The following is a 24,518-nucleotide window of genomic DNA, read 5'->3' on the forward strand; positions in this document are numbered from 1 at the left end:
TAATACAGTCATGGCAACACTACTTGCAGAGTCAGAAGAAAAATCTAAATATCCAGCACTGGCAGAAAATGTGTACAGATTAGTTTATCTCTGCACTCAATAGAGATAAGACCCCTTCTTTGAAAAAAAAAATCTAAGCTCCAGGAAACAGCAGAAAGGATGCAGTTAAGCACAGTGTGGTGGATCATGAGAAATGCTGCCTGCTGGCATTGATACCTCAGAGTTCATCTGGAAATAATGCCTTAAATCAGGGTGACAGGACAGTCCAGCCCCAGAGGAGGGGACTTATCCAGGGAGGGGCAGGGGGTGTGAGGGAAAGAGGAAGAAAGAAGCACACAGACACCGTTCATGTGGAATGGTAACTTCTCAGCTTAAGAACATCAAACAAGTGCAGCTGGTTGGCAATGCCATGGCAGTTCTGGTGCTTGCTGTCTCTTGGCAATCCAGAGTTTTCAGGAGACAAATAAACATGTAGAAATACACGTGGGATGGGGAAGAGTTAAACATTGGTCTGTACCAGTCAGATGACAATGCAAACTCACACCTTCCAAATGTATTGTGTGTCAGAACGAACATAATTTCCTGCCGTTCAGAGGCAGCTGCTCTGGTTCACTGACCTTCCTTTTCTTCTCAGGTCCTATTACCTCTTCCTGGCTGAAGGCAAGGTTCAGGAGGTTTATCTGTAAGAACCATCAGAAACAGGGATCATTCTCACAGGGCACGCTCCTGCAACATGAGTTAAAAAGTACAGCTTCCAAAAGTGTCATGTGTGTGCCTGGATCCTCCTGGCTTTGCTCAGTGTGATCCTGTTCTCCAGAAAAGCAATTAGGCAAGGAATCAAAACTGGAGTACTGGATGGAGCTGGGAATGTAACAGTTGTGCAAGCAACAGGTTCAGCTTCAGGGACAGGGAATGGATATGGTGGCAAGGGGACAGGACCCATCTCCCCATCACTGTCGGAAAATAGCAGGAGCAAGGAGATGCTTGAGGAATATAATAGCTGACAGGGCATTTGTTTCTCAACCAACCTCAGATAATCATAACATATGGAAAAACAGGAGGCACTTAAGTGAAATTTGTCACAGCTTTTCAGGGGAAGACACACAGTCCCTCTGTTTGTAGATCAAGGAATTCAGTGTGAGCTGGTCAATCTCAGGCTTCAAAACTACCTGTGAGTCTGTGAAAAATAACTAAGCCAAGCAAACTTTTTCCCAAAAGGCTTAACTTCCCTCTAGAAAGACACAAACCTCTCCCAGAAATACTCTGAGCCTGCGACCCAAGAGGTTAAAAAACACAGATAAATATATGTGAGAATATAAGTGAGTCAATGGAACAGACACTTCAGACAGACCACAGGGAGATGGCCAACCAGGACGACAGCTGAAGTGTTGGCTGTGCCAGGGGACAAACTCACTTATCCTCCTTATCATGTCACATATTTGCATTTCTACAATAATAATCTGGAGCTGCTGAGAGCAATGTGTGCTGTCGCCCACCCAGAAGGGACAAAGCACAGTCTGGCAATGTGGCCTCTCTCACTGGAGCTGAGCTGAGGGGACACACCACAGCACAGAGCTTCTCCTCCAAAACAAAGTTCACTTGGATGACAGCGAGGTGAACGGCGAGGGAAAGGAGTGCTAAGAGAACTGCTGCTCCCAAACAGGAGTACCTCCCTCTAGTGTCACTGCAAGGCACCAGGAACCCCGGAACTGCAGCAGGGCAAGCACAAAGAGTTAATGAAGAGCTGCTCCAGAACACATCCCGGGGATGAGCACAAGGTCTCCAGATTACAAGATGTGGTCATTATAGAATTCCCCACTCACGTCACCAAGGCTGGCTTTCCATCTGACCTTGGAATGAGGCTTCGGCAATCTCTGCATAGCAATGGGCTTTCTAATGTGTGAAATAGCTCTGATTAGGGATTAACAGCAAAATACTTTGCAACAGCCTCCCTTCACCCCTCTATCATGTTTCAATTTGTTTTTCTTCCCTCCTCTTCATTATGAGCCATACAATGTTGCTTAATGCAAAAGTACAATTTCCTTTCCCTAAAAGCAGAGAAAACAAGAATGTGCCAAAGTGGGCTGGGCAGGTTCTCCCTCACCCTGCACAGTCAGGCTGACAGAGCTTTCCAAGGCTGCCCAAGGTGTGTTTGCTTGAGGACAGAGCCATGTGTTACAGCTCCTCACCTGATATTCAGCTGCTCCAACTGGCATTTTTGGCAGCTATTTATTTTCCTCTCCCTAACATTGTTTTAACCCGTCTGCTTCCTTCTATTTTTGAAGTGAAGGGCCCAGAGAAGGAAACCCTGCATCCAAACCTCTGCAGTGCTAACACAGCTGCAGGGTTTGTACCCTGTTTTGCTGGCCACACAACAAAGCAGGGGCACAATTCCCAGTCTCCCAGCTCCATCACCTGGATGAGGCAGCTCTCCTTCTGTTTAAACCTAGCTAGAGCTGGTGCTTTAATTTCCTGAGGAATGGATCTTCCACAGCCCACAAAGCTACTCAGTCAAGGTTTTACCCCTTTGCTATTCCTCCAGAATTTCCTGCATGGATGGGATACTTGTAAGGTGGAGAAATAGCCACGATGAGCAGCTGCTTGCACTCCAGCTCCCCCCAGTTCTCCTGCCCTTTACCACAGGCAGCACGAGCACCTCGCAGGAACCTGAGATGAGGAGTGAAAACATCCAAGGAAGCCATGGAGGGCTCTAGAGAAGCACTATTCACCCATTCAATGAATCAGATGTCAACAGTGAGAGGTATTTCACTGCAGCCAACGTGTCCTGGCCCGTCCCTGCCCAAGCTCACGTAGGAGCTTGGAGCCAGGAACAGACCCCAAGTCCAACTTCAGCTCCCATCCTTAACCAAACACTCCAGCCTCTTCCCCAGAAATGCTGCTCTAAAGGGGATTAAGTCAGACCCGACATATGCTTATTTGACTTGAAGCAGAAAGTAAACCTCTTCAACGGTGTGGTGAGAAGCAGGAAATCCCTCCCATTGATTAAACATACAATCAAAGCCTCCAGAAGTTAATTAATTCTAATTTTTCCCACGTACTGGGATGCTTCACTTGAATAACTGATGTCAGAACTTGGGTTCTGAGAATCTTGCATTTCCTCATACACAACCTCAGCCCCACGGATGAGCCAGGAGCTGTAGAAGCAGGTAGGACAAAGTGCAGCCCCTTGCACCTTCACCCCAAAAAGGGACCATGCTGACAGGTGGGACAAGCCCAGAGCAAGCAGCAAAGGCAGCAGCAGCTCCATGACCTCCTGACTCTGAGTCCAAGGCAGAGTTCAGGGTCTGGGTCATATCAGTGAGTGTGAATCTCCTGTTTTACTACGTGTAAAAAAGCAATATTTTGCCACAGGAGTTTTCCTGTAGAACTGCAGCTAACTTGTGAATCATACAAGTGTTACTAATTTCTGGCATAAAACTCACAGGACAGCTGCAAGTTGTCTGGAGAAGATATCAGGCTAAAAATAGATTAGACTTAGATTAAAGCCTTCCCAAGGCAGACGGGTGGACGAAGCAGAGTGAGCAGACCACAGCCACACTGCTATTCTTAGATAGACACAATCAGGACCCGGTTTTTGTGCTCTGCAGTTTGCAATCCCCAGTGTCCCCACATATTCCAGCCAAAAATTCCCAGCATAAATTGAAGAAGATTTACAGCTCTCCTGACATGTGTTTTGCTTCCCAAGGCATCCTATGCAGAACAGCTAAAATTGCACAAGAGCACTCGGCTGTGTCCCTCTTTGTCCCTGGGCTGCCCCATGCTGGGGTTTGGCACTTGGCAGATTTTATGTCCTCAGAAGAGTTCCCTTTGTCCAGGACACGGAGGGTTTTGTTTGGTACCTTGTAACTATCCCCACAAATTCACAAGCACATGAATGTCAAAAGAAGTGCAGTTCCATCGAGCAAGCTGGAAGAATAAGGGCTGAGATACAAGAGTGAGCTGCTGAAATAAGGCAGAGTGACCCTCAGGTGTCAGGACAACAGTTTGTGTGGAGGACTTTCATCATCAGGGATGTTAATCAGAGTGACCTGAGGCATCCTGTGATTTCAACTGCAGCTACCACTGACTCAACAGCACAACAAACTCTTGTCACTTCCAAAAATCAACCTGGTGACTCTTCAGATTGGTCCCCTAAGACCTAATTCCTGCCTGCTCACTGACAGCTGGCTGCTCCGTGCTCCGAAGCACAGCAAAATCCCAGGGTCACAGGACACATCATGGTGTCAGTGGAAGGATGAGAGGAGATGGACACAAATTGAAACCACAGAATCACAGATTCCCAGAATGGTTTGTGTTGGAAGGGATCTTAGAGCTCATCTCATTCCACTCCCTTGTCATGAGCAGGGACACTTTCCACTAGCCCAGGTTGCTCCACAGCCCATCTAACCTGGCCTTGAGCACTTCCAGGGAAATACAAGAAATTCCATTTAAACATACGGACAAACTTTTAATTTTTTTAATGTGAGGGCAACGAAGTAGTGGTGAAAGTCAGCCAGGGAGGTTGTGGAGCCTCCTTCCTTGCAGATACTCACCACCTGAGAGGAGCAGGTCCCAAGGAACGCTCTCCCTCTCCCTGTGCTCTGAGCAGGTTGGTTGGCCCTGCTGACCCGGTGGCTGTGCAGGGGTGGCTCTGTGGTTAAACCCCAGCACTGGGTTCCCATCAGTTTCCAGTACCATGGTCACACTGACATCAGTGGAATCCCTCCTGATTTCCATCTGTGCAGGAGGATCATGCTGGTTACTGTGAAAGCCAACTTATGCAGGTGGAACAATGAGAGACCCTCAGTGTGGTGCTGCTGTGGAAAGCTGCCACGTTTTTGTGCCCAGGAAACCACGCCAACACATCACTGACTATCACCAGTCCTCTTCCTTTTCCTCAGCTCTTGATAAACCTTTGTCATTCAGTGCCACTCTCTTGTCTCACACCCTGTTCTGCACCTCGTGTATCTTGTAGCTTTTAAAGGATTAATGAACAGATCTTTCCAGAATCCAAAAATTCCAAAATTCCAGCTTCAAAAATTTCTGTTAGAAGACAAAATTACCAACACCTCTCCTGCTAATCTCCTCCAGGGCCCTCAATCACACTGTCCACTTCTGTGAGGGACATTCTCATTGCTGGATCACAATCACTTCCCAGAATCCCGATTCCAACTCTGTAACTGAGGGGAAAAGGACAATGGACACTCTTTCTGTCTATGAGGCTGCTACCCAGCAGGCCCTCATGGGATATTAGATGTGTACAACCTTAATTTATGTGGATTTCTCCAGAGGGTCTGGCTGCTAGAATGCACAGCATGAACACATGGAGTGGCAGCCAGCACGGAAGCGCCACATCTTCCCGCAGATGTCCCTGTGGGAGCTGCCAGGGAATCTGAGGGTGCAAGGGTTAAATCTCCCTGGATCTGTGGGGTGACAGGCCTCACCTCTGCATGCAGAGATCACTAGGAAACTGTTTCCTGCACACTAGACAGGGATAACTCATGGAAGGGATGAATGGCCCCAAGATACAGCTAAGGATCTGACGTGGACTGAGAGAAGCCAGGAATTTCCTGACCTCCCTGTCTCATTCCTCCCAGCATGGCCTGAGCTCACAGGAAGGAGAGGCAAGCTCATCTCTGAATCTTTCTCTCTTCATTGCTTGGGTCTGTGTAGCTTCAGCTGGTTTGGAGGAGAAAATGTTCTGGGAACTTCTGATCAGATACACTCTCTTGATAGACAGACAGAGATAAACCTTGCTGCTTTTTTTCTCTTCTGTGAAAGTTCAAGATAACGACACTGCCACAGAAAAATGCTTTCCTATTGCTCTGCACATGGCAGGTTTCACCCTTCAACTGCCTTCTGTCATGGCACTTCTGAACGTGGTTTGCCTGGGAAAAATCAGACAACAAAGGTCCTGATCTCCAAGCTGTTGTTCTGCAGTTGAACACACTTGTGCTGACCTTCACTGCCAGAAAGAAGCTGTGTACAACACTGCAGCTCAGCAGGGCACAGGAGCTATGGAATGGTTTGGGCTGGAAGGAATCTTAAAGCTCATCTCACTCTACCCCCTGCCATGGGCAAGGGACACCTCCCACTGTCCCAGGCTGCTCCAAGCCCCATCCAGCCTGGCCTTGGGCACTGCCAGGGATCCAGGGGCAGCCCCAGCTGCTCTGGGCACCCTGTGCCAGGGCCTGCCCACCCTGCCAGGGAACAATTCCTGATTCCCAAGATCCCATCCATCCCTGCCCTCTGGCAGTGGGAGCCATTCCCCGTGTCCTGTCCCTCCAGGCCCTTATTCCAAGTCCCTCTCCAGCTCTCTTGGAGTCCCTTTGGGCACTGGAAGGGGCTCTGAGGTCTCTATCAGGGTAACTGACACTGATCCCTGGCACACTAGCCAGGTATTACTGCATCATCCATGAAAGTCTGTGTCCACACAGTCCCTTGGAGAAGGAGCACATGGCCAGGTAGCCAAGTCTTCTGCACAAGGAGCAGCAGCTGGAGGCCAGACAGACTGTCCTCTGAGGCCTAGAGCAGCCCTGATTCACAACACTCAGGGTATGAACCTCTCCCCAGACATCTCAGCTGCAGACAGCTCCTGTCAGGAGAGCTGATCCACATGGCAGGAGCCTGCCTACAGCAGCCAGTGGATCCCAGAGCAGAACCCCTGAGCCATCCCTGGTCCCACTGGGATGCCCACACAATGCCAAGTGTCAACACTTGTCTCCCTCATGTCCCACAGCAGTCTACAAGCACAGCCAGCCCAGCAGCAGGAGCAGTGTCTGGCAGCAGCTGATGAAGCCAGAAACTTGGGAGGCAGAGCTGCCTGGTGCTGTGCTGATCCAGCCACACCATTCCCAGCTCAGGGTGAGCCAGGGCTCCCTGCACGGCTGCCTCACTGTGCACTGAGATTGTGCTCCAAGGACCACCCCAGAACTTCAGCCCACAGCTTCCTGATGGGAGATAAATGCCTGCAGAGGCGTTCACATGGTCAGATTTTACTCATCTTCTAGTTCTGTTCCATTCCAAACTCATTCCACTGCAACATGTTTGCTTACACGAAGACAAAGCTGACCAAAATCAATTTTCAGGACAAGGACATTCAAGGATGTCCTTTACAAGAGGATAGAAGAGTTTGCTGAAGAACTCAGAAGCAATCCCAAGTCCAGTGCAGGACCCAATTCTAGCAGATTTCTATTAGTTAAACTAATGGGCAGCAATTTTCTATTTCCCCCAACTCTTCACAGCTCCTAAAATGCCAGTGGAAAGAAGGAAGATGCACAAAGATAGCACAGGAGGACAAACCCTTGGCTGATGCAATCAGAAGGCTCCTGAAGCAGGAGAGGTGAGCTCATTTACATGCTGGTGCCTAACTCTGGATGATTAAGTGCAGAGATGCTCTGCTGGGAAAGGGCAATCTCTCATTTGATCCCAAGGATCATCAATCATGAGATGGCAGATAAGAAGCCAGTGGAGTACATGAAAATTTTTCCCCAACCTGCAAAGCCCTCTGTGAGAGACTCTCTGTGACCACTGCTAAAGGCCAGCTCCAGCTCTCACTGGGCAGGAAGAGCTGCTTCTCTTTTGGCAGATTCACATCCTTTTGCCTCTCCCATGTCAATGAAACAAAAATAAGCCTTTAATACTTTCATTCCTGGTTTTCCTGAAGAGCTCTAGGTCAGCAAGATAATGACCAATAAGCTCAAGTCCAGTTTTTATTTTTGGTAACCAAGCAATCAGAAGGATTCACTCCAGCTGAAGAGCAGAAATGTGCTCACCCACATTTCCAAAAGCAACTTGTGACTGTGGGTAATGGTTTTGAACTCAGAACTTCTTGAATATCAAATCCCTGTGCAGACAGCAATTTTCTGTGACACTCTAAATTGTTCTGGTTCATTCAGAACAGATTTTGGCATTCCCACCCCAACCCAAGAGCTGGAAAACACTGTTAATAGTGGCTGGATGGCAACAAGGTGTTCACATTCACACCCCACCAGGTCTGCTCCTCCCCATCTCACCTACACCTGACCCTGTCAGACAACACCTAACTCAAACTTCAACCCCAGCTTCTCCTCATTTTTTAGGACAAACTTCACCCACCAGCTTGGCTTCCTGATTCACATGGAATACACAATGGTCATTTGTTTTAACCACTTCCTTCAGAAAAGAAGGGAAAGTCCCTCTCATATGGAAAAAAGTGTCAAATTTTTATTAGTGCAGGCTTTACAGTGATGATTCTAACTACTGGCTTGACTTTGTTTTTCCCTAAACGGGGTGAAATATTAGCCAGTTTCTAAGCTATGAGGTTTTAAAAATAGCATCAAAGAATACATTAAGAAAAGAATCTCCCAGGGCTTGGGATTTTTTTAAAAGTCTTTGGAAGCACATGATGGATAAAGTGATTCTTCCATTTTTCAGCAACTAATGCTGTTTCCACCACCTTCAGACACTCTCACTCCTGCTACCGAATTCTAATGAAATGCACATGCTGAGAGAGGTGTCTGGTGCTGTGCTGGCCATGGTGACAGCCCCAAAAGAAGGTCAGAGCATGAATCAGTGGGGCAACCATGAGTTGCAAACAAAAAAGGCTCCTGTTTTCACAGACGACAGAATAAACAATGATCAGAAGGAAAGCGGAGGATGTGACACGAAAAAAAATGTGGTTAAAGTTTGAAAAATACCAGCCTAGGCACACAAGTTCACTTCTAAGATCCAGAGTCAAGGCAAATACCTCGCAGATGCCTTTAGAATGACAGGGTGAGCTGCAGTCTGCAGTTGCTGTCTGGGTTAGACACCCCGGGATTCTTTTCAACAGAGGCGGGGAAAATTTTAGTAGCAATTTCCTACTCTCGTTAACTTATCCTGTAAAGATGCAGTTGCTGACCATTCAAGCTCACATGATTCTCAGCTAATTTGAATGGGAGGAGGATCAAGTGGCAAGTCTGGTGGTATTCAGAGATTTGCCATGTCACTGAACAAACCTCTGCATGTGAATTTGGGTTCAGATGGTGACTCAGGGTTTGGCTGGCCAGCCTTCAGGGTGGGATTAATTTTTTACTTATCTGAAACAACCTGCCTGGTCTATCCTAATTCTTTGGGTTGCCCCAACAACCATCAAAAAAGAGATCAGTACCTCCAGGGGATAATTCTTCCTAGCCCAGAGGGGTAACCAAAAAGGGATAGGAATCATTAGGTACCTGTGACTCACATGTAAAGAAAGTCTGGAAGCAAGAGGGGAGAGGTGAAGACCATATTAGGCAAAAAATACACCCTTCAAACCTAAAATAGAGTAGTGATTTCAGACCCTTAATCTAAAACCACCCACAGGTAAACAAGGCTGGCTGGGACAGAGATTGGCTCTGTGTGTGTTACTCAGAGGTCCTAACTCCAGAGAACAGAATTAAATTCCGGTACTGGGCAGAGGAAATAACCTGATCATGGAAAGCTTCTTCCTAAATGCTTCCTGTTTATGTTGACATCCCTCTGCTACTCTATGTGTTGTTACCCTGTACAGTAAATCCACTGATGTTAGTGAATTTGGTGTCATCTTTGATGATGCAATGATCCATGGCAGTGTATTCCCCTGTGCCTGGAGTTTCTCAGAACCACTAAAGCTTCCTCACCTCCTGACATGCCCTTGAGCAAGGCATCCTGTCTGTCTCCTTGATTCCTCTCTTCTTGCTACCTGCAACCCAAACAGCAAGGCAAAATTAGCTGCAAAGTGCTTAATTTAATAAAAATAAATCATCTGGAAGCCTGACTAAACCACTGAGGCAGAAATCCCATGAAATTGTGTAAGCTTTGCTCTCAGACACTGCCAGCAGTGGCAGTTTATTCCTAGAAAGAGAGATTTCAGCATGAAGTGTCATCTGAACATCAGCTTGCAGCAGCTCTAGCAATTAAAATCTCCCTTTTAACCTGGATCTAAGAAAACAAAGCTTATGTCTAGACATGCCCTAAGTGTGAGGGGTGGGGGATAGGAGGGGAGATCTCCCCTGGTTAATATTTATTAACCTTTCAGACAGTTTCAATAAAATTTGAGGGGTGTCCAAAGTGCCTCACTGTCATGAGATGAGGCAACTGCTTAGAGAAGGAGTATCCTGTAAAAATCCCCAGAGCAACAAAAATGGCAGGATGAGTGAATTCCTTATTAGTCATCGGGGAATCTGCAGGAGAAAAACCTGCAAAGGTGATTTCACAGGCAGGGAAGCTGCTTTATCCTACTGCCTGGCAATCCCAGGAATGCTATTTACCATTTTGTCACTAGATGGTATTGTTCCACAGGCTAGATCCCAGAGCCTCGAAGGTCAAACAGCATGGTATAGCACAGGCTGGGTTGATTAAAGGCACAGAAAAGGCTTTTTTCTCATGTATTTTAATGTATCTTTTCCCACATGGAAGTTATTAGCAAAAGTCAAACTGTAACATCTAAAGGAAAAGAGCTTTGTTGAACATGGAGATAATGTAACTCAGTTTTGATGATCTGTGCATTTCCTCCATATCTCAAAAAAACTGCTGAGATAAAGAGGTACAAAGATACTGATACAAAATCAAATGTTTCTGTTAACAAACCAAGCACGATCAACCAGCCCTTTGTTACAGTTCAGTCTGACCTGACACAAACAGCCTGACAAACTTTGCTCATCCAAAACTTAAATATTAGAGAATCACAGAATCATGGAATGGGTTGGGATGGAAAGGACCTTAAAATCAATCCAGTGCCACCCCTGCCATGGCAGGGACACCTCCCACTGTCCCAGGCTGCTCCAGCCCCAGTGTCCAGCCTGGCCTTGGGCACTGCCAGGGATCCAGGGGCAGCCCCAGCTGCTCTGGGCACCTGTGCCAGGGCCTGCCCACCCTGCCAGGGAACAATTCCTAATCCCCTAATATCTAAATAACCTGCTGTTATTAACAGCACTGAAAGACCATACCCAGGACATTGTGTGGAATACATTATGCTGAGATACAATCAGGAGCAGAAGCTCCTTCAGTTTTGAAACTGGGCATTTACCTTTATCTTCAAGGCAAAAAGAAGATGCTTCTGTTTTTCTACCTGGATGAGTGTCACTTATGTCCCCTTCATGCTCATTTGAATCTGCTCTGACAGGACAAGGGTGATTCTGTAAAACAAATGATGTTTTGTCTTAATAATATAACCTAAAAAATACACCCACGTGGTAAATCCATAAGGAAAATGTTTCTTTTTAGGAAGTTTTTGCTAGATAAATTCTATTATTCTGGTGAGAATTGGATAGAGCTATTTCTATACCTTTGTGCACTCCTCCTCCTCCTCATCCTCCTCGCAGTCCAGCCCTTGGTGGGAGATCTCAGTAGGGCCATTCTTCTGAATCAGGTTGCTGTCAGCCTTCTTCACCCTCTTCTTCTCAGTTGTCACTCTGACTTTCATGAGGTGGAAATCAGTGGAGACTGAGCCCACTTTCAGGTTGATGGGATCCCCAGCAAACAAGAGGTCACCAGGGCTGCCATCTTCCTTGAAGCCAGGGGGCTGGTAATCCTTGGGAGTGACTGCACAGGGAGAGGGAACCCCATGAGGTCAGGGAAAGTGAGTTCCATCTCTCTTCAGTCTGATTTAGAAAGAGCAGTTATGAACCAACTTCGAGTACCATCAACTACTAAAAATATTCCAGTTTTTTTGGGGCTTTTTTTGGAGGAAGGGGCAGAATGCAAAGGGTAAAATTAGCTGAGCAAATGTTATCAGGGAGCTCAAAGAAAAAATTTCTCTAGGATGCTGAGATACCATTAAAGTGCTGGAGCAGAACCTGACATTGCTTGTTCCTTAAGGAAACAAACTCAAAAAAAACCAAACCAAAACAAAAAACCCAAAAAACAAAACAAAACAACCAGGGAAGAAGGATTTTTCCCTTTCACACCACATAGCTGTACTTCTTATATGGATTTTAAACCTTTCCTAAAAACATCTGCCATCCCTGTGCATCAGAAAGATTTACTGTGTTACACCATTTCTCAGTGCTGCCAGCCAACAGTTTCTCCCATCTCAGCTTTTCTATGCTTTATTTTATTCCCAGGGCTCACACTTATTACAGAGACTGATGGAACTCTTCCCCAAGGCACACCCTGCTCTCCACCTACCGTGGTTGTAGTAGAGGAGTTTCATGCTCAGGGTGATGTCATTGGGCAGTGGCCCCAGGTCCTGCATGAGCAGGTACAGGGTCCTGAGCAGGAGCCTGCTGGCACGTTTGACATCCTTGCTGCACAGCCCAGCCACAAACTCCCTGTGGTTGCTGCAATCCGAAGAAGAATAATGGATTTGTTATCCTCAGTCATGAATATTCACGATCCAATTACACACACAGAGCACCCACTGACTTGTCTGAAACCACCAGTGACAAAGCTACAATGTCTTTATGTAATTTCCAGATAAACAGGGAAGTGAAGCAGGCTCCAGGGATGGGGTGGCATCCACAGAACACCCGCTCCAAACTCAGAGGCCTGGCATTTACATTTGAACAGACTTCGGAGCTGGGGCAACCATTATACAAATGTCATGACTCACTTGTTTGAACATGATTAAATTGGATCAAAGGACCATAAAACAAGTGCCTTTCACCTAAGCAATTTCAGGAATGAGAGGAATGAGTTGAGGATCCCATCTAAAGCCGATTCATCACAGGGGCTATTTTCAAGTCCATTCTGCAGTTTTTGAAGAGAAGTGAATTGCATGTTCTCACTCAATTCCATGTAAGAAAAAGCAGCTCAGAGGCACATTTTTCAGCAGTGACAAAGGGGCATTCCTCTCACCTCCTTCACCCATCCAAATGTCAGCTGGCTGCTCCAAGCCAGCAGTCCAGACAGAGACCCATGGGTGACATGAGTGGGATGAATGGCACTCCAGAGGAGTTTGTTTCTCTTTGATTAAAACTGAGGTAGATGAGATGAGCAACTCAGAGCAGCCAGCCAACTTCAGACAAGCAGATGAATCACTGTGTGACTAAGGGACCTGAACTTCCCTAACTTTCAATGAGAAGGGGTCATAAAGATGTGTAACTCCTTTGGAAGACCCCTGACACTGTGTGTAGGCTGGAGGGTGCCCAAGACAATCACCCCAAATTGCATCAAAAGCAGTAAAAAAGTAACCCATGAATATCCCAGAGCAAAGCTGCCTGACTGACCCTCAGAAAGGAGCAGATTAAGATCAATTCCCCCTTCCAACTGAACTTCTTTGGGTCATGAAAATGGGGTGGCTATGGAACAGCTTGAATCCCCAAGGTGTGGAATCACAGCATCATTTAGGTTGGAAAAGACCTCTGAGATCATGAAGTCCAAACTCTGTGGTATTAGATGTGCAGTGTGGTCCTTGATTAAATCCTGCATGTTCAGAAACATACAGTGAGAGGAAAATGCAGGCAGTGCCTAAGGTGGAATATCCATCACCATTACAAACTGTGGGATTAGCAGATCAGAAATGGCAAAAGGAAAGTTCAGTAGGAAAAAAGAAATGAGATGTCCATAGGAATTAACAGCATTAACAGGTCAAGCACTACTTCAATATGGGAATAACATAAAGACAATGTGATGCAGGAGGGAGTCAAAAAGCAGAAGATAAGGAACAGAACCTTGGAAGGAGTGGGATCTGTGGCAAGGAAGTCCCAAAAATCCGTTTAGAATAAGGCAAGGACCATTTAGAGAAAGTTTCCCCTTACCCCTTGGTTGTGATGCTGCAGCCTCACAAAACCTCTCTCCCAGAGTGATTAACTCCGAGTTTGCACAGGACAGCTGCTGCAGGTGTAAAAGGCAGCATTATCAGCTGAAGGAGCTGATAGCAAAGATGACACAATTCCCTGATCTGTTCCAGAACTCTGGATTATTAAAGACTGCAGGGACATGCCTGAGCCTGCCACAGCACTGCCAATCCCCACAGAAACACAGCCCAGGAATCCAGTGCCACAGGCTCTGGAGCCTCAGGGCACATTCAAGCATGACAGGAAGATGGCTTGGCCTCTCCCTGGATGACAGAAAGGACACTCAAGCTCCATGTGGGGACTGTCCTTATTTCTAGGAATTAATGGGTAAGGCTGATTAAAACCCCAAAGTACTCAAGGACTATCTATTATCCTTCACATCCCAGATCTCCTCTTCCCCTGTGTGTGCTGTCCAGACACTGGACAGCAGCTTGGAAGCAGAAATGGAGGGCACAGCCAAAAAGTCATTCCAGAGATAATTCAGATTTGCCCAAAAGAAAATAATTTTGCCTTATGGTTAAAGATTATTTGCATGTGTTTAGAGAAAGAGCAGTTAAGGGCACACTCCAGGAGTGTTGAGGAGGAGCTTCCTAAGGAGCACACAAGACAGCAGAGCTCTCTTGCTGTCCAGGCAGGTTCCAAGATCCATCTGTCACCAGTGCCAACTGCAGAACAAAGTAAAAACAGGTTAATTAATTTTCTTTGCTTTGGTTATAGTAAATGGCCTTTGATAGCATTTATTTGAAGCTCCACAGGATTATGGCCTACTAAGCACAGCTTTAAACACCTAACAGAGAGTGCCAAAAAGAGGCAAAAAGCTGCTACTTTCTGCCACATATTTTGCACCATCAGCTCAGGCAGCCTAGTGAAAGTTCTCTCAGGTCACCCACGCAGGGCTGCTCAAGCAGAACACACGTATGCAAATGCTCAAGGGAAAAAAATCTGGGGCACAGGATCATGGTGAAAGGGCTCAAACCTGAGCAAGTTTCATCTGAAAGCACAAGGCTGCCTGGTGGCAGTGTAAGAACACTTGTTGTTAGCTGAGACAGCAGCAAGCTCAGCAACTGGGCTGGTTTCTGCATGGCTTCCCTGATGAGGCACCACTTCTGTCAACTGTCCTTGGCTCAGGTGTGCTCTGAGGGCCTCGTGGTGCTGTGAAGGAGCATTTCAGCTCATTCTCCCAGCAGTTCATACCCTGTAAGGTGAATATCCTCAACTCTGATGGGATTTACAGCTGCTTAATGACTTGGACCTGCTCAAACACAGAATCACAGGATGCTTTGTGTTGGAATGACTTTAAAGCTCACGTTGCTCCCCACCCTGCCATCTGCACAGACACCTTCCAGTAAACCATGTTCCTCCACCCAACCTTGCTTTGGACAAGGATTGGACCCCAGGGTTAGGGTTAGGGTTAAGGACTTTCAGGGATGGGGAGTCCACAACCTCTCTGGGCAATCATAAAGTGCAGCTTCTTAATGCTTCAAGAACACAGTTTTTAGTGTAACCCTGAGAGATCAACCCAAATCCTTACCTGCTGATGTCCATCTGGGGCACCTTGTTTTTGTACTTGAATTTGAATTGATACATTTCAGTGACTGTCTAGAGATGTAACAAGAGAGAGAAGCAGAAATGGATCACTTTGAGAAACAAGATGTGTCCTGAGCTTGGAGAGTCCTTTCATACTCTCTGCCAGAGCACAGAATTAATCTGACATGCTGACAATTTTAACTCTATTATTGCTTGCACAGGATTTGGCAAATTCTCTTAACAGCTACATCTCACCTAGCACTGAAAGAATCACAACAAAACTACAAACTTCCTGCCTCCTCCTTCCACTTCCTCTGTGGGCCTGGCTCTCCTACTTCAGTCTCTAGCAAGGCTCCAGGGCTGGCCAGTCCTCCCAGTGACCCTTGCTAAAGGAAAACTGGGAAGCTGCACAGGTGACCAGTGCCACAAGGAAGCCTGGCCCCATGCTCTGAATGGGGACAAGGGCCTGGAGGACTCTTCCCACAGGGAAATCCAAACAATATTGCATGGGAAATAGCTGAACTTCACTGGTCTCGGACTCTTTTTGAGGTAGACAAAAATAGTGGATGATTTTCCATTTAAAAGAATTAAAGAATAAAACAATTAGGAAGAACAGACAGCTTCCCCCCAAGAGAAAGGGTCTATTGTACACCAATTCCATGCCTATAATTCACTTTTTCCAGAGACAATGAGGTCGATTAGTAGGAGCTCAGCTGAGCTCTTAACTCGGAGCTTTCCTTGCAAATCCAGCCTTGGCAAGGCTCAGCTCCTGCTCTGTCCCCAGACTCTGAGGTGCCACACAGCAGAACTGGAACCAGGTTCAGATGCAAAGGGTCTGAAACTGTTCCCTGATCCCCAGAGTGGATGCAGACCCTCACTCCTGGATCACACCCCCAGGTGAAACCAAACAGAAACACAACAGGGAACACGGAGAGGCCGAGGACAGGCACTACCCAACACACCCACGCAGGTCTGAAGGGATTCCTGACTTCTGTCCTACACCTCTCTGCATGAAAAACCAGCTCTTTTCATCAAGGCTGTTAAAAAGGTGGTTTGCAAATGAGTAATGTTGAATTTCCCATTTTTTGTCTTTGGGAAAAGAAAACAAAACTGTGAACATGCCCATTAGTTATCTGCTAACATCCCTGCCTGAGGCCCTGGTGGGCCCTCAGCCGGGTGTTTGATCACAGTGCAGCTCACTGAGCTGGCACTCGGGACTGAAGGCACAGGAACAGAAATGGGGTCACCAAGGAGCTATGTCAGGGTAGGACTTAAGCCTCCACTCCACTCTGAATACAAATGTACTCACCCATGTCTTCAGCTGCCTCAAAGATTAATTAAGACTCTTTCTTACCTCGGGATTGGTGTAAATCTGTTACAAGAAAGCACAGTGAGGACATTCTCCCTGGGACAACTTGAACCAGTGACTAACAAGGATTTTTCAGTTTACAGCAGAGACTGTGCTGTCTTTAGTGTGGGATCAGAGAAAGGAATGGCTGGGAAAGAGCCTTCCTCTATCTGCAGTCAATACTTACCACTTCAAAGACAGGTAAAGACACTCATGTGTGCAATACTGGAGGAATGAGGTTAATTCCCATTCCAGCCCTCACAGGCAGCTATTGATGCCTGGGATTTAACTGCTCAGATGATGCACAGGATAGATGGTGAGCAAAGCTCCTGGTGCTTTGCAGGGGGCTGGGGCCAACAGTGAGAACCACCAGTGTGTGGTTTCTCCAGGATCAGATTAATAAGGAGGATCCCTCTGCAGGGGGAAATGGAGAGCACAGGGCAGCTTCCATGACAGGAATCACTCTCAGAGTTTAAGGAGCCAAATAAGGCCTCAGTCAGAAGTCTGACATGCTGAGCAAAACATTTCCATGCAGCCTTGAACTCTACATTTACTGTATCTAAGAAAGGTCACAGCTCTATTAAAAATCACACACATTTTGGCCTCTCTTTAAAAAAGGGACAAATGGGTTGACACAACCTTGACTCTGTATCTCTTTCAAGCAGGGGAGGGGAGCGAAAACCACTTTGTATTCATTTACTTACTGCAAGGACAGCCACGTGTAGCTAAGGAGAGAAAACCAAAAACAAAACACAAAATCAACATCTAACCTTAGCGGGCAAGGAAAAGCAATTCCTATCAAACCCCGACTGCCTACACAGGGAGAAGGAATAAATACACTCAACAAACCAGGAGTTAAAACCCTCTTTGCAGATTCTTCCCAGCACAGCATCAGCAACACCTAGTGGCCGGTTTGCCTGGCTTGATGCAGTTTCCCAAAAAAAACCCCATGCTCAGTAATCCCCCTTGGGACTCCTTTCAAACAAATCCCCAAATACTGGTTTAAAACTCTTCACAAGAGCACCCATCCCTACTCAAGGGATAATATTTGCTTTCTGCTAGGAAATTCCCCAAAGGTATTTAATTTATGCTCTATCAAGGAATTGCACATGGGACTGCCCTTAAAAACAATCTTATAACATGCATTAAATCCCTCAGTTTTTCCTTAATCCTTGTCAAACAATTAATTTATGTCTCTCATGAATAACAAAGGGCTAAATACCTCCTAGAGCTGTCAGCAAGCAGTAAACTGTTCACAACACTGTTAATTATTGTGCACACTGACAGTTGCACTGATGTCTGAGGAACACTCAGATCAACCAGTGTCAGAACAACCAGTGCTCCACCTGGTCTGGAGGAGCTGGGCTGGTGAACAGTGCAGACACAGAGCACAGCAAGTGGTGCTTTTTCCTGTGCAGGGCAGTTTTGATGTGAAAATCAGCAAGGAATATGAGAACTTGCTAGCTGGTTTTGTCATGGAAGCAGTTACACACCTTATTTGGTGAATTAAGGGGGGGGGAAAGGGATAAATTCTGAGCCTGAGAGAAAAGCCAGGAGGGTTAGAGAACATGAGATGAAGGGGAAAGATTAGGGAAAAGGAGATGAAGGACAGCAGAAGCACAGAACCTCTCTGAAGAAAACAAAACCAGGAAGGAGATCCAGATCTCAGCTCTGCCTGGCAGGATCTCTATCAGACTTAAGAGAACACAAATGTAGAGCACAGAATTCAGGAAAATCCATTGCAGGCTGCAAATTGGTTCCCACACCATGGAGAGCCAGGAGAGGCCAGAGAAAGTGGACAGGATTTGAGCTCAAGGCATAAAATCCCCAAATTTCATACTCAGGGCAGGGTCTTTCCCCTGTCCCACAGCTGTAAAGGTTGTTGGGTGCATCAAAGATCACAACAGAAATACAGCAGGAATGGAAGGAAAGTTTTGTCCTTACTTTATGAAGAAATAGGACACTCTAATAAAAAGTGAAAAAAACCACTTACATACTGCTTCTCCAAAGCATCAAAACAACCTTGAATCCTGCCAGGGAAAAAACCAAAACATGTTAATACTAACCAGCAATATTTATCTCCTGATCTGTAAACATACTCATTAGATGTGGGTTAAAGGACATTTTTTCTGGAATTAGGTCAACACAACCAACAACATTTGAGACTTGTGAAGTCCTTTTCAGGTCAGTCCCAAAGGCAGCATTTTCCCTTCTGCATCTGTGCACTGTTTACACTTCTGGGGCATTATCCTGTCAGCCCAGAGCCTGCTTGAATCCTGACAAAGACAAGGATTGGAGGCCAAAGGCTGGCTCTGAGTGTTCCTGCTCAGTGCTCTGTTCCAGCTCCCCAGCCAGAGCTTTGATGGCTCTTTTCCCATCAGCCTTGTACAGAGCTCGGCTCAATCTGAACATGTCTGGTCTTGTAAATCTTTGTTATCTGATGCAGAGTTTACAGCAATGGATTTTCTCAAAGTAGTAAATATTATTTGAAGCATCAATGGCCAGATATTTACTCTTGGAGTCAAAGGATGTGCAGCAGGTATCTCCCTAGCACATCAGGGACAGTTTTTCTGCTTGTTGGGAACATGCCAACTGTGAAATACATCCTGAAGAAAACTGTGAGGTTCTTAGAGAGGGAGATAAAATATTGTACATACTGAAAAACAAGTGCAAGAATCCCTATCAAAATGAAACTAGAAAAAATTAAACACAACAGAAAGTATCTTATGACAGTCTTTACCCTCTCTCTGCACCTCTGCTGCCACATGTGCTCTGGGGCCTGACCATGACCTCACTGCAGCCATCACTTCCACAGCCCTCGAACTCACATGATCTCAGTCACTAATTCTGTCCTGCTTACACAGGGCCAAGCACCCCCAGCTGCAGTGGGAGCTCCCCTGGCACCAGGGCACGATGTTTTCCAGTTCAGGAAGAAGAAGACTGCAGGGGCAGATGTCTCCTACTCAGCACAATCCTTGTCTTGGTTTCGCTGTTACTCACTTACCACTTGACTATCTGCAATGATCCCAGACAGCTTTTATCTTCTCGGAGAATTTTTAGACAGAGGTCTGCAAAACCAGATTTAGCACATAGTTACAATCCTTATCACAGTTCTTAGGCAAACACTGAAACTAAGCCAGTCCATCCTCCCTTTTTTGGGTAAAAGCTTTATCTGAAGGTCCTTCCTGAACAGAAATGTTGGGTTTCCACCAAGTCTCAGGTGGGCTGACACAAGCTTATTGCTGGGTTTGCAAATGTCAGAGCTTTCCTCACAAGCCCTGGGCTCTCCCAGAAGAAGGGATGGAGTTACAGCTTTATTACACCAGCAGCTTCATCCTCTCCTCCCTCCTCTTCTCCATCCACCCTTGAGCATTCCCTAACACCTTCCCTTCTGCATTCAGACTTGATCAACATCCATGTGAAGTGATGTCCCAAGGACTGGGCTCACAATAAACTTTCTGTGAAGCTTTTCCACACAGCTCCTTCTACCTGTGCTTCCAGGCATTCAGAATGGCAAAAGGCACACCTGTCCTACAGGTGAAAAGGGGCATTAAATAAAACCTTAGGATTCAACCAAGGGGCCCTTGAAGATGTGAGCAGGCCAGATGTTAACACCCCTCACCAAAGAGGCACTAGACAGACCTGACCATTTGACCAGTGGCTTTTCAGGGTCAGGGGATCAAGAACGAATTTGGGATTTCTGTGTCCTCAACCAAATCTACAAAGTACATGTGAACATGTTTCAGGGCAACTAATGCCATAAGGGACAACACAGAAATGGACTGGAATGCATGGGGACATTTCACACCTTGAATGATCATAAAGCATCACTAATTCTTGGAATCGTGTGACAAGAGTTTGGTTCTCAAAGTTCTTTTTTTCCTTAAAAAGTTCTGATTCCCAAAGCACATATGAGATAGTTTTCATGGAAATAAACCCCAAATCCCAACAATGAAACAGTTTTACACTGAAGGAGGGATGATTTAGATTAGATGTAAGTCAGGTTTTTATAATGAGGGTGGTAAAACACTGGCACAGGTTGCCCACAGAAAAGGTGGATGCTCCATTTCTGGAAATATTCAAGGTCAGGTTGGATGGGGCTTGGAGCAACCTGGTTTACTGGAAGGTGAACCTGTCCATGGCAGAGGGTTGGACTTAATGCCCTTTAAAAGGTCCCATCCAACCCAAACCACTCCACAATTCTATGAAAATGGACCAATCTAATTTCAGCCTCCCAATGAAAATTTGAAATGTGAACCTCATGGGTTCAAAAATCCAAAAGAAAATAAAACATTCAAATAAGTGTAAATTTTAATAAGACTTTCTGTGTTTTAAGTCATTCTCCTGGCTCTGAGACCTGATTCATGGGGCTAGCAATGCCAAGGAATGACTCTAAACCACGAGAACACCAACAGAGAAGCCAGGAGCTCAGGGTTCCATGCTCTCTGTCAGAAATTGTCTGCACCCAGACTTGAGAAGATGTGAGAATCTGTAGCCAACCCCCACCCAAAGTGAAGTCACCCACATGTGCAGCCAGAAGATAACACATCAGGCAGATTATAGGTAAAAGATGATAGATAAAATGCAGTGAGTAGAAAGAAGCCCTCAGCACAAAGTGCAGGTGTTACCATCCAGATAGCGAGTGCCATAGGAGCTCTCTGGGAACAGCCCCCTCATGTAGGTTATGCAGGACACAGAGATGGCCAGGAGCCTTTTCACCAGCACCAGGGACTGCTGCTCTGTGCTGATGCTCTCAGGGAACAGCACTGCCTCCTGCAAAAGCACACCAAGGCCAGAAATAGCACCTTCTTAAGTGTAACACAGATTATATTTAGAAACAAGTCCCAGCAGGTGGGAAGAGGGTAACTTTGAAATATAACATGAAATTTTAAGGTTTCTCTGGTGTTTAAGCTAGGTAGGGAAGACTCGTGTGTGAGGTGGGTGGATTAAATGATTTAAGGGCAGAGTTCAGTAGATCTGACATCATTACCCAGATGCAGAGTGCACTGGTTGGATGTGCCCTCTCCTTTATCACATTCCCACCTTCTCCACTGCGCCAATGCTGGCACCTAACAGAGAGCCACCCCTCAAAAAAGGTGTGCAGTTTTAATTGTGGAGTCACACAAGCCCAGGGCTGGTGTGGCAGCCACTGCTGTACCAAAGGCTGCTGGTTTGAGCTCTGACAGCAGCCTGAGTTGCCAACAGAGTGATTTGAACTCCAAGCTGTAAAACAGCACCTGGAGCTACAGTAAATACACACTGCGTGATGCCACCACGAACAATGCAGTGGACACTGCACTAAATTTAGTTCTTCTATTACTTTATTGCTGTTCTTCCTGCTAATAAAGCTCTGTGCACACCTAATGAGCCTACATTTATTGAGTCAAATCATGTCAGAGCCCCACACTGCCTCTCACTGAATTGGAATGAATCCAACTAAGAACAGTGCAGACAACAGGAAGGTTTCCTGCCTCCGCAGGCACAGGCGTGCCAGGTCCCAAACTGAGAGCTAAGATTGTCTGCACCACCATATTTTAATTTTTTACCTTAGAAGGCTTTTTCTTTTGCTTGAGTAGCTGCTGAGCAGCCATCCTGTGTTTCAAAGACCTGCCTTCCACTTGTAACTAAACCCTGAAAAAGAAAAAGGCATGAGACATGTAGAAAGCACAGTTACTGCTATTTCTCATCTATGTTAAAGTAAGAATGAAATTCCTCAGAGTTTGAAAGCTAATTGCCAGGAAGGACAGGTAAAGCAAAGTAAACCAAGGGTACTCCATGGCACTGAGCCTGCAGAGCATGAAAACTCCTGCTCACTGGTAAACAATCAATAGTATTTGAAATTCAGGGCCACAAGTGCACCTGGTGTCAGTCGGTACCACTTCAGAATGCATTTCTCATATTCCAAACCACAAATGTTAATTCCTACAACCATTAGAAAGTGTGAAGGGGGAATGTGAAAGAACTGGAGGTCTGCCAATAGCAGTTAATATCTTAGCAAGGGTAAGCAGGAAACGTGCTAACATCGGTCTTGGCCAGAATAAGGGAGTGATTCTTCTGGGACACCTTGAAAGGTAAAAAAAAAAGGGAGAGTCCCAATTGTTTCAGATAGATAAACCTGGATTGAAGAGGAAAATACTCATTTTACCAGAATGGAGAGCTGATTGGTACAGGCAATAACACTGGATATTCCATGTTTCTCACTTGAGTGAGTTGCTTGATTTAGCACCATCTGACAATCCTGATTAAAAACTTCCATTAGCTGAATTAACAAGGCCTGTGTTAACTAGTTTGAAAAATGACTTGCTGGGAGATCTCCACATCTCATTGCAAATGGGGGATGTTAATGAAAGGAAACACCACCAAGAGGTCCCAGAGGGACGGTGCTGTGTCCGCAGCTACTCAAATTCCCCAGTAAGGATTAAAGTAATAGCACAAACACGGCAGGGTGATTTAACTCCTGACCTAATGCAGCCTTTTATTAACTCAGCTGATCAAGCCTTGTTCTGCATTTGCACCTTTTGTGCCTTTTCTTTTTTTCTCCTGTGGAAGCCACGTTTCCATTTGTTGGCAGTCATTAAGACATGTTGATCAGAACACGGTGACAGCTTTTATGCTAAATTTAGCACTTCATTTAGTAATGAGGACAGATTACAGCTATAAAAGTATATTTAAACAAATAACACACCTGCAAAATTTTTAACGTGTTAAATATTTTAGCAAAGTAGTTTGCTTTTTTTTTACCTGGGCACTGTGAGCAGGACTGGAATGCAATCAAAGCAGACAAAGGTGTTGTAATTACAACATGAGGTTATGAACTAAATAAAGCTGATTTAGATGAGACAAAGATGTAAGAAAACATGTTTTATAAACCATACAACATTTATATTGATTTTCTGAGGAGGAAACATCACCCAGACCAAGCTGACCCATTCCAGCCCCGCTGTTCAGGTACAAGGTACAAGACTTTGGCATCAGTGTCTCACCAGGACTGGAAGGACAGAACTTGCCCTGGAACTCCAACGCTCCCCCACTCTGCAGTCACCTTATCACTGAATATCAGTAAATTAGTACTGAAAGGGAAAAGACAAATTGCATCCTTAGGAACCCACTGCTCCCTGACACCCTCAGCCCTGCACCCCTCACTCTGCCCCTTGTGCCTGATGTTGGAAAGGTGAGGAACCACAGCCCTTAAAAAAGCAGCCACGGCTCCGAAGATGGGTTTTACTCATTTTTTTTGAGAGGTTCCTGAGGGGTTTTATGAGCGGAAGCCCAGGCCCGGCCGCGGTGGACACGGGGCTGGGTCCTGCCCCTCACACAGCAGCACCGTGAGGAACCCCTGAGGCCCGAGCGGGCGGCGGGGCTGAGGCGCGGGAGCCGCGAGGCGCTGAGGGAGCGCTGAGGGAGCGCTGAGGGAGCCCTGAGGCGCGGGAAAGCCCCAGAGCAGAGAGCGGCTCCCGCGGGGAGCGGCTCCCGGAGGTACTTGGGGCTCCCCGAGGGGCGCGGAGCTCCCCTGAGGCGCTGGGAAGCGCTGTTGAGGCGCTGTGAGGCACGGGCGGACCTCAGGCCCTGAGGGGTCCCTCAGGAGCTCCGGGCCCCCTGAGGCGCCCCGTAAGGAGCTCCCTGAGGAGCCCCTGAAGGACAATGGGGGGCCCTCCTGGGGCACGGGAGACCTTAGGGCGCTGAGGGCTCCCCTAAGGCACAGCCTTGTCCCGCCCCAGTCCGGCCGGGCAGTTACCCTACCTGTACCGCCCACCCCTGTACCGCCCTCCGCGGGCTCCTTCGACCACGGCGCCGCCGGAGCCCCGGGCGTGGGCGGTGCTGAGGGCGGGAGGCGGCGGGGCGGCCCAAGCCTTGAGGCGGAGGCTTGACCCTGCCCTGCACCTGCCCCTGTTCGCGGCTTGTCACCTGTTCCCGTTCGCATGGCT

General features: G+C 46.6%; 1 protein-coding gene across 1 annotated transcript; it reads right to left on the reverse strand.

Annotated features, from left to right (window-relative positions):
* Positions 1-345: 345 nt before the first annotated feature.
* HORMAD2 (HORMA domain containing 2) lies at positions 346-22,184 on the reverse strand. Its single transcript, XM_066562254.1, has 12 exons — positions 22,140-22,184; positions 21,222-21,366; positions 19,598-19,661; positions 18,587-18,623; positions 17,298-17,318; positions 16,600-16,617; positions 15,250-15,317; positions 12,109-12,260; positions 11,267-11,523; positions 11,009-11,117; positions 9,621-9,682; positions 346-680 (listed from the first exon to the last, which is right to left on the reverse strand). Exons 1-12 carry the CDS (start codon positions 22,182-22,184, stop codon positions 564-566), a joined length of 1,095 nt encoding a protein of 364 aa, XP_066418351.1. The 3' UTR covers positions 346-563.
* Positions 22,185-24,518: the final 2,334 nt, after the last annotated feature.

The sequence above is a fragment of the Molothrus aeneus genome, chromosome 18 (genome assembly GCF_037042795.1).
Source record: "Molothrus aeneus isolate 106 chromosome 18, BPBGC_Maene_1.0, whole genome shotgun sequence".
Taxonomy (NCBI): domain Eukaryota; kingdom Metazoa; phylum Chordata; class Aves; order Passeriformes; family Icteridae; genus Molothrus; species Molothrus aeneus.